The sequence below is a fragment of the Glycine max genome, chromosome 15 (genome assembly GCF_000004515.6).
Source record: "Glycine max cultivar Williams 82 chromosome 15, Glycine_max_v4.0, whole genome shotgun sequence".
NCBI classification, from domain to species: Eukaryota; Viridiplantae; Streptophyta; class Magnoliopsida; order Fabales; family Fabaceae; genus Glycine; species Glycine max.
Window position 1 is genome coordinate 16,604,788 of NC_038251.2, and position 10,914 is coordinate 16,615,701.

Below are 10,914 nucleotides of genomic sequence, written 5' to 3' on the forward strand. Positions count from 1 at the left end.
AAATTATACGAGCATTTGAAAAGAAAAAAAAAGAAAAAAAACTTGCCACCTTTTTAAAGGAGCCCTAATAATTTTAAAGAGTCGGACATAATAGTACCTAATTTCATGGAAAAAGTCATAAAATGAAGAGTCGCTTTATTTGTGTCTGTCAATCACACTCAGCCTTAATTCCCTTCCACCATGCACTACAACAGCCATGTTTCACACTCCCAAAAATTGTTGTCTGATTTTCTCATTTGCATATCCCAACGTCTTTTGATATATATATATATATATATATATATAGACACACAGTCTACAGTAACTATTTCGGATTCAGATAAAATTGTCGAACGAGTTTGGATTCTTTGCAGGGGGGATATGGAGTAGATATTAACCAACAGTTCCATCTATTATATCTGTACTTCTGTTGTTTTGGCAGCAAGCTTAACATTTCCGTTTCTACAAGCGGCATTCTTAGAAAGTTTCAAACTTTCCTGGAAAATATCCATTTTCACTAACCCCAGTAACCCTGTTGCTAGTTTCAGCTTCAATATTGCTGAAAATCGTTGTTGTACTGATTGAAATCTAACACTGCGTTTGGAGAAGCTAGAAAGTTATCACCTTGTCATGGAAGAAGACAAAGGCGTGGCAGACAAGAAAGTGACAAAGAACGAGGTGTTACTACGAATTTCAGACTCTGAAGAAGCCATGCATGCTGAGAAGGATCAAAGAGAGTCTAGAAGTTCCCTAGAAGCTGAAAGCAGTTCCCTTTCTCCTCAGCACAGCACCCACATAGGTAAAGGGTTTACAGATTCTCATGGTGAACTCACAGAGCTTGAGAATCTAAGAAACAAAGGTCAAGTTTCCACAGAGTTGGTGACAACTACAAAGAGGTTGATGGGTCGATCGGAATTTTCGAGGCCAAAGTCCAGAATGGTGGAGCCACCATGTCCAAAAGATGCAAACTTTGTTGAAGAACAGGCTCAAATGACAAGTTCCAATTCATCTGCATGGAATTCTCCCAACAAGAATGCTCCTGAAGCAACTATTGTTACCCCAAGAACCCCCTTGCCTGGGACTCCTGGGGAGGAAGAAGATGATGATGAAGAAGTGTACAAGACTGCACATGTTGAAATGAGGAAGAGATCTGGTAAGAAGTGTAGAGTATTGGGTTTTGTTGAGTGGTATGCTTTTGTTTGCATAATGGGGTTTTTAATTGCAAGCTTGACAGTTCATAAGTTGCAACATAGGGAAATCTGGGGTTTGGAACTGTGGAAATGGTGTGTGTTGGTGTCGGTTATACTATGTGGTAGACTGGTCACTGAGTGGTTTATCAATGTTCTGGTCTTCTTGATTGAGAGGAACTTCTTGTTTAAGAAGAAGGTCTTGTATTTTGTTTATGGTGTGCAGAAGAGTGTTCAGGGCTTTATATGGCTAAGTTTGGTTCTCTTGACATGGGTTCTGCTTTTCCACCACGGAGTGGAGAGAACCCGAAATGTTAGTAGGATTCTTAATTACATAACAAGGGCATTTGTTTCTTGTCTTATTGGAGCAGCTATATGGTTAGCCAAAACATTGTTCATAAAGCTGTTAGCTTCAAATTTTCAATCTACTAGATTTTTTGATAGGGTTCAAGAATCAATCTTTCATCAATATATTCTGAGGACACTTTCGGGTCTTCCCTTGATGAACATGTCTGCAAAAGTAGGCAAGACTTCAAGTAGTGGTCAACTCAGTTTTAAGACCATGATTAATGAGAATGAAGGGAAGGAAGAACAAGTCATTGATGTAGACAAGCTCAAGAAAATGAAACAAGAGAAAGTTTCTGCTTGGACTATGAAAGGGTTGATTGATGTGATAAGGAGTTCTGGGTTGTCTACCATCTCCTATACACCAGAGAGTGCCGATGAAGATGAGAGTGATCAGAAAGATAATGAAATTACTAGTGAGTGGGAGGCAAAGGCAGCTGCTTATAGAATTTTCAGGAATGTTGCCAAGCCAGGAAACAAGTAACATTGTTACCCTCTGAAAACTCTGCAATTGTTTCTGATTCAAATTCTCTGGAATTGTCTATTGTCTCATTTCTCCCCCAATTTTTCTAGGTATATTGAGAAGGATGACCTCTTGCGATTCATGAAAAATGAAAAAGTGGAAAATGTGCTTCCACTATTTGAAGGGGCAGTTGAGACAGGAAGAATTAAGAGGAAGTCTCTGAAGAACTGGCTGGTAAAGTCTCTTCAAACAGTCAACGCTACATTTTATTTTATGGGAAGCCATAGACTATGTTTATTGAGCATTTACGAAGTTTCAATTTTTAAAATGTTTCTTTTTGTCAAAGAAATAAATAGTTTCCTTTTCCATTGTTGCTTTATCTTAAGAATTTTGGTGAACAATATATCAGGATCCAATTTCTTGCAATTTTGCTGCACTGAAACTTCTGGAACATAACTGGTTTATGCTCAGATATAGATTTGTTAAATTCACAGCCCAGGACCAAGCATATAAAGTTGTCTTTCACAGCATTCATATGTTTTATTTCCAGCTATTAAGTTATTACTCATTTCAATGCCACGAGAATGATGCTCAACTTTATTCATGTTTTGCAGGTGAAAGTCTACCTTGAACGCCGATCACTTGTACATTCACTAAATGATACCAAAACTGCTGTTGATGACTTGAATATGCTTGCTTCTGTAATTGTGCTTATTGTGATCACTATTGTGTGGCTTCTTATAATGGGTTTCTTAAACACTCAAGTTCTTGTCTTTATTTCATCCCAGCTTTTACTTGTGGTTTTTATGTTTGGCAACACAGCTAAGACTGTATTTGAAGCTATTATATTTGTTTTTGTGATGCACCCGTTTGATGTTGGTGATCGCTGTGTCATTGATGGTGTTCAGGTAGTTTTCAACTCTGAGCTCTCTCAACATTCATATCACAAAATAAACTGGCTGACACATTTATTATGCTTTACAGATGGTTGTGGAAGAGATGAACATACTAAGTACAATCTTTTTGAGATATGACAATGAGAAGATTTTCTATCCAAATTCAGTTCTGGCAACCAAGCCAATCAGTAACTTCTACAGGAGTCCAGAAATGAGTGATTCTGTTGAATTTGCTGTTGATGTTTCTACTTCTATTGAAAGTATTGGAGCTTTAAAGACGAAGTTAAAAGCGTATGTTTTTACCATGCTCTACCTTAAATAGGAGATTAAATAAATACTTGTGTTATCTATATCTATCCTCTGGTTGAGTTCTAGAAAAAAGGGGTTGGGTGATCTGGGGTAGAAAAATGAAGTAATGTTTATAAATATGACTAGTCTAAGTTCATGGTTCTTTTCCTTTCATGGCTGTGGAGCAAAAGGTCCAACTTCAATTTTTACTTTCCTGATATAGTTTTTTTAACCTTTTCCATAGTGCTTGTTTAAACTAGAGATGACTGATTTTTTTTCACACTGTCTACATTATTTGTGTATTTCTAGTCAATTGATATTTTTGGACAAAATTTTCAGATATTTGGAGAGTAAGCCTCAACACTGGCGCCCCAACCACAGCGTATTGGTTAAGGATATTGAGAATGTAAATAAGATGAAAATGGCTTTTTATGTTACTCACACCATAAATTTTCAGAATTATGGGGATAAGAACAACCGAAGATCTGAATTAGTCCTGGAGTTAAAGAAAATTCTTGAAGATCTTAATATTAAATATCATCTGCTGCCCCAAGAAGTTCATCTCAGCCATGTAAGGTCATAAGACTCAACAGCACAGACATTTTGAAGATACCTTATCCTTTCATACGGTGCAAGTGTGTAGCACAAATTTTCTGTGCTATTATTATTGTTCTAGACTAATGGTTTCCCTCATAGTCTATCCAGTTTGAGATCAAAGATGGTGTGACAAATTGATGATTCAGTTGTTTCTAGGAAAATGTGAATTTGGTTTGTGCACTCAGCGTTTCACTATGAATTAGCTGAGGTCAAGAAAGAAAGAAAGAGGAAATTTAATGGCATTGTTCTGAGTAACAAAGATCACTCCAAGAGCTCTTACTTGAAGAACACAAGTTGTGTCATGTCTTTGTACTCTTGTGAAGTTGCAAATTGCACAAAGAATGCCATGCCAAGTTGCCAAATAATAAAGAAAAGGGACTGGCTGTGAGGATAAACATTACTCATTAGAAGATATGCAAAATACAAACTCTAGTTCTTAATCAGGATTCAGAAAATATGTATGAAGAAGAAAATAATCGTGTTTTACTTTTTCAGAAAAGACTGAAAATATTTATTTATTATTTTCAATTTTGAATATGTTTTTGAATTTTTTTTAAACAACTGTATTTTTTCTTTTGTTTTCTGTTTTCTTTAAAAAAAAAATTAGTTTCTTTTCTTTCCAAGGTTTTATCATTCGTTGTCGTGATTAAGAACTAGAGTTTGTATTTTGCATGATATTGCTCATCTTGATGCCATCATGTTGCAGCTTTATCTCTTACTAAGAAAAGAGAAATGTTAATCATATTTTCTTTGACTCTATTGATCATCATCAACTCATCTAGTATAACGCCATCAGACGAATGATTAAAAATACAATCTTTTAAAAAAAATTACACATAATAACTCCATAAATTTCTTGATAATATGACAAGTCATTAGATTGACACCACTCTTATGTTGACAATTAACATTATTATTTAACAATATGAACTACAAAGTAGTGACACAAATCTTTAGGAATTTTTACCCGACTAAATTTAGATTAGAGAATAAAAGTAGAAATTTGAAAATGTTGAGGGATAAGAAAATAATAAACCCTATTAATATAATATACCGTGCTGTTAATATAAACCTTCAAAGTATATATTAATATTTTAAATTTTTACTAAGTAACTTTGATGTTTTAACCATTTTTGAATGTTAGCAAATAATAGTTTTTTAGGTGTGGTGATATTTTTTAGCATGTGATAGAATGCATTTTTAAATGTCAAGAAGTATATATTTATATATATAATTCAGAATTATATTATATATAATTATCTCCAGTACAAGGGTAGAGATTAAAGGGTAGAGAGATTAAAGTTACCATCAATGCAGATATAAGGACGGATATAATTTATAAAAAAAAAATAAAAAAAATGAGAGGATGAATACTATAAAATCATACTCAAACTGTATTCATTACTATTCCTAATCAGCCCTAACCTATTCATATCCTCACTCGTATCGCAATATAATAAAAATATATCAACTAAAAAAATTACTACAAATAAATTAAAAATTCATTCTTATGTAATATGAGCATTCACACATAATATTAGAAATAAATAAACATAACATCGATTTTTCCAAACTTAAAGTATAAATAAATGTTACAAGTATAATAAATTCAACAAATTGATTCTTAAAGTTAATGTTCTATTGATTAACAAAAATTTTATTGGACATTATGTGATGATAGTATACATATATAAATTTATTATTTTTAAATAAAGTAAAACAAATATAATATAAGATATGTTAAATTTAATATCATCTAGCTATACAAAAGCAATATTCTAAGATTTAAAAGTTAATTCAAAACTAAAATATTATTTGGAAACAAAAGGGTAATACTAGTCTTAATATAAAAATGCTAACATGAATTTACAAATCAAAACTATGTTTAATTATGAGACATCACAACACAAAAAGCCTTATATGAAATAAAATTAATATGAGACATTTTAGACCAACAAGTTTAATTATGACCTCAACACTTGAATTGAAGAATATAAAAGATGACTTATTAGGATGTGGAATGAGTAGGACCAAGTTGGCATTTGACGTAAATAGAATGATCCTAGTTTAGGTAATCATTGGTGAATCAATTTTTTTCTTTTTATATTCGAAAAAATATTAGTTGTTAACATAGTGGAAAATATTTAAATTCACGGTCATTGTGAATCGGTTAGATCAGAATTTGAAATTTTGAATAAGGTATTACATTATTTATGTTAATATTTGTGTTTCATTTTTAAAAAAGATTACATGTATATAAGATAGATATATATACCAATTTTAGTATTTCTGAAAAAAAAAACAAGTTTAGTATTTATATTTTATGTACCTATATTATGTAGAGTAGTAGGCCCCTTACTCACATTAGTCAAATAAAACGTTTAATGAGTCCCTTTAAAATATTATTTTAGTATTATAATTAATTAAAAAATTAATAGTATAACGTTCATTTTGATTTAAAAAGATTTATTTTTTAAAAAAAAATTGTATATGTGTATTCATATTTATAAAAATTTAAAACAATTATTTATATATAAACTTAGCTTTATTTAATCAACAAAATGTGTAATCATACATACGAAGGAGCTTTCGGAAATGAGCAAAAATCTGGTAAGGTGCTAAAATCTCTACAAAGGTTTTTTGTTTTTTTTACAACAACAAAGGTAAGTTGAAGATGGTGCATGTTGGACATTTTAGTGTAATTGATCTCTTTATTATGTTAAGATAAGAGTGCACGCTTGTTTTAATGTAATAACGAGATGTTCGGTTTAGGCAAATTTTGGAAGTTACATGAAAGTTACTAAAACTTCCATCAACGGTTGGAAGTTACATGGAAGTTACTAAAACTTTCATCAACGGCAGTTTTTAAAAAAGAAAAAACTTCCATCAACCGCCAAAAACCACCTATTCTTTGATCATAAATAATCATTCTGGTTCAGAAAGCATAACGGGTGACAAAACATACAAGACCAAAACAAAACTCTTGAATTATAATCTTCTGATTTTATCCAATTGAACAATTTTGGTTGAACCCCGAAATTTGATTCAATCTGAAAGTGTTATACACGACTTCATATTTATCCAGTATTATCTCGATTTTCAAATTAACCAACAAAAGATTGAATCAAATCTTTCGAGATGACGAACGATAGTTCGAAGATGACAAGCAAGTTTGCGAAGTTGGACAAGTTTGAAGGGCAGGATTTCAGAAGATGACAGAAGAAGATGCACTTCTCTTGACAACATTGAAGGTGGTGTATGTGCTGAGTACACCAATGTCGGTGTTTATGGAAGACGAAACTCTGGATCAAACAAGGAAGCGTTCGAAATGGGAGAACGACGATTACATTTGTCGTGGACACATTCTGAACGGTATGTCTGACTCTCTCTTTGATATTTATCAAAATGTTGAGTCTGCTAAGGAATTATGGGACTCTCTTGAATCCAAGTATATGGCAGAAGATGCCTCAAGTAACAAATTCTTAGTTAGTAATTTCTTTAATTACAAAATAATTGATTCGAGGCCTGTTATGGAATAATATAATGAACTGCTGCAGATTTTGGGTCAGTTTACTCAACATGATTTGAAAATGGATGAATCCATTGTAGTTTCATCTATAATTGATAAACTGCCTTCTTCTTGGAAAGACTTCAAGCATACCTTGAAACATAAGAAGGAAGAGTTGACTCTCGTTCAACTCGGTAGTCATTTCATGATTGAGGAGTCGCTGAGGGCTCAGGAAATTGACAAAGTCAATGATAAAAATGTAGCAGGTTCCTCTTCTGTTAATATGGTAGAGGAAAGTGGAATAGTTAAGCAAAATTACAATGCTAAAGGTAACAAACGAAAATTTCAAGGAAATAAGAACAAAGGTCCAAACAAACAAACAAAATTGTCATGTTGGAAGTGTGGAAAACCTGGTCATTTAAAGAGGGATTGCCGGGTGTTCAAAGGAAAGAACAAGGCTAGTACAAGTGGGTCTAATGATCCTGAAAAGCAACAAGGTCAAATTGTAGTGAATAATTTTAATTCGAATACGAATTCAAATTATGTATCACTAATATCTGATGCATTCTATGTGCAGGATGATGACGTTGCTTGGTGGTTTGATTCGGGAGCAACAAGCCATGTGTGCAAAGATCGTCATTGGTTCAAGGAATTTAGACCAATCGATGATGGCTCTATTGTGAAGATGGGCAATGTTGCAACTGAACCAATCCTAGGATTAGGTTGTGTGAATTTAGTTTTTACTTCCGGAAAAAGTTTGTATTTGGATAATGTCTTATTTGTACTTGGTATTCGTAAGAACTTATTGTCTGGTATAGTTTTAAATAATTGTGGTTTCAAGCAAGTACTTGAAAGTGACAAGTACATCTTGTCAAGACATGGTTCGTATGTTGGATTTGGTTATCGTTGTAATGGAATGTTTAAATTAAACATTGATGTTCCTTTTGTTCATGAATTTGTTTGTATGGCCTCGTGTAGTTCTATAACTAATATGACAAAATCAGAAATTTGGCATGCTAGATTAGGACATGTTCATTACAAAAGATTAAAAGATATGTCAAAAACAAGTATGATTCCTCCTTTTGATATGAACATTGAAAAATGCAAAACTTGCATGTTGACCAAGATCACTAGGAAACCTTTTAAGGATGTTAAAAGTGAGACTAAAGTCTTAGACCTTATTCATAGTGATTTGTGTGATTTGCATGCTACTCCATCATTAGCTCATAAAAAATATCTTGTTACTTTTATTGATGATGCATCAAGGTATTGTTATATATATTTATTAAATACAAAAGATGAAGCTCTTGATAAATTTAAAATTTATAAGAAAGAGGTAGAACTTCATCAAAATGGGCTAAACAAAACTCTTCGTACGGATAGGGAAGGTGAGTATTATGATCCGGTTTATTTTCAATCTACTGGAATAATACATCAAACTACAGCTCCCTATACACCACAACAGAATGGTGTAACCGAAAGGAAGAATAGAACCTTGAAAGAAATGGTGAATTCCATGTTATCCTATTCGGGTTTAAGTGAAGGATTTTGGGGTGAGGCTATGTTGATAGCCTGTTACTTGTTGAACCAAATTCCTAACAAAAGGAATAAGGTTACCCCATATGAACTTTGGCTAAGGCATATAGTCAAGTGTATAATGGGAAGTCTAGACACTTGGGTGTTAGACACAACATGGTTCGGGAGTTAATCATGCATGGTGTGATATCAGTGGAGTTTGTGAGAACTCAGCATAATTTGGCCGATCATTTAACCAAAGGGTTAAGTAGAGATCTCGTGAAAAGGTCGGCTGTGGGATTAGGATTAAAGTCCATCTGAAATCTCTTATGTTAAGATACCCAATTCCCATCTAATATGACATTAGGTGTTGAATTCAATGTGGAAAGCTTAACATGTAGAGATTGGAACACATCATCGAAAGTATCCCAAAAGGAATGTGTTCAGTTCTGTAAGTTAAGGAGGTTGAAGTATAACTTCTCAATGGTTCTTTTGAAAAATTGCATTTGCAGGTGCAAGAAAGAAAATGACTACCTATATAAGCATGAAGTTCAGCCGCTGCAAGAAGCTGGGACTTGGCTTTGAGTTGCTTATGAAGGATAAGGACACAGGCTAGTAAACTAGTGTCGAGCAAGAGTAATGTTATAAACTATTGTGCAGATTATCTTCATGTATTCATTATGAATAGAAAGGGTTCAATCCTTAGTGACACCCTGATATTCGAATATTTGAAACGTGTAATTTGCTAAGATGAAATTCAATCGTCACGATATTTCATCTATTCAGTAGTTTGTTGTATGTTATGACTTTGGTAATTTGATCGGTAATTACACTAAAATGGGGGAGGTTTGTTGGACATTTTAGTGTAATTGATCTCTTTATTATGTTAAAATAAGAGTGCACGTTTGTTTTAATGTAATAACGAGATATTCGGTTTAGGCAAATTTTGGAAGTCACATGGAAGTTACTAAAACTTCCATCAACGGTTGGAAGTTACATGGAAGTTACTAAAACTTTCATCAACGGCAGTTTTTAAAAAAGAAAAAACTTCCATCAATCGCCAAAAACCACCTATTCTTTGATCATAAATAATCATTATGGTTCAGAAAGCATAACAGGTGACAAAACATACAAGACCAAAACAAAACTCTTGAATTATAATCTTCTGATTTTATCCGATTGAACAATTTTGGTTGAACCCCGAAATTTGATTCAATCTGAAAGTGTTATACACGACTTCAGATTTATCCAGTATTATCTCAATTTTCAAATTAACCAACAGTGCATTGCTATAAAAGCAAGAGGTCGTGATAGCCACCTAAAAATATTTTGATGCTCAAGTTGATTTGTATATAAAAAAAGTAGAATATAACTTAGAAAGAACATAATTCTTAGTAGTGTAATTACTGTTTACTACAGGTGTCAATCTAAAATTATGTTACCATAATTTCGGATAGCAAAACCATAAGGAAAAAAAAATCTATATTACGGATTAACACATTTGGAAATGAGATGGTGGTAGGAAAAATGCATAATATGTGGCATGCGTTGGGTATCGTCGTGAAATAATTTTCTGCCAACACATGCTCTTACGAATGAGAGATAAGGTTGTGTAAATATTATGTAAGTAAGCAATAATCCATTGATGATTGATCAAAATTGGAAGGAGGCACCAGTCAATTGAAGCCGTCTACAGAGAAAAGGATGAACCACCGTTTATTTTATGGTTCTGCATGGAATCAGAGAAACGGAAAACCTTACCTTTCTTTATCCAAAAATCAAAAGAGTGCATAAAGCAAAAAATGGAGTGTAGAAAGCAGGAAGTAATTGCCTTGTTAGGTGTCCATCGAAACCTCTTCTAGAATAGGTGAGACATTTTCAATGAGTTACCCCTTGAGTGGGCCTATGCTTATTCATTTCATATGGACATTGTTTCAGTTTGATCCAAAGATTGTAGGCTAAAATTTCCTGCACTTCCGACTGCATTTCCACTGTTGCCAGGTGCATCCAGCATTATTGCTGGTGCACCCAACATTCTTTAAAAATGGCAAAATTGTCCTTGCTAATTTCTCTTCTTACGGATCAAGTTGATCCGTAAGCTGATTTTTAAGACTTACGGATCAACTTGATCCGTAA

General features: G+C 33.2%; 1 protein-coding gene across 1 annotated transcript; it reads left to right on the forward strand.

The window, feature by feature from the left end:
- LOC100777332 (mechanosensitive ion channel protein 10) lies at nt 1–4,198 on the forward strand. Its single transcript, XM_006597804.4, has 5 exons — nt 1–1,991; nt 2,085–2,208; nt 2,589–2,882; nt 2,959–3,161; nt 3,498–4,198. The coding sequence occupies exons 1-5, from the start codon at nt 610–612 to the stop codon at nt 3,739–3,741; spliced, it is 2,247 nt and encodes a 748-aa protein (XP_006597867.1). The 5' UTR covers nt 1–609; the 3' UTR covers nt 3,742–4,198.
- The last annotated feature ends 6,716 nt before the right edge of the window (nt 4,199–10,914 follow it).

What these genes read in the sequence shown, in the direction of transcription:
- LOC100777332 (XM_006597804.4), top strand. Translation starts at nt 610, where the DNA reads ATGGAAGAAGACAAAGGCGTGGCAGACAAGAAAGTGACAAAGAACGAG. An exon ending in GTTGCCAAGCCAGGAAACAA is followed by an intron (nt 1,992 to 2,084) that starts GTAACATTGTTA and finishes CAATTTTTCTAG; the next exon opens with GTATATTGAGAAGGATGACC. An exon ending in TTAAAGACGAAGTTAAAAGC is followed by an intron (nt 3,162 to 3,497) that starts GTATGTTTTTAC and finishes CAAAATTTTCAG; the next exon opens with ATATTTGGAGAGTAAGCCTC.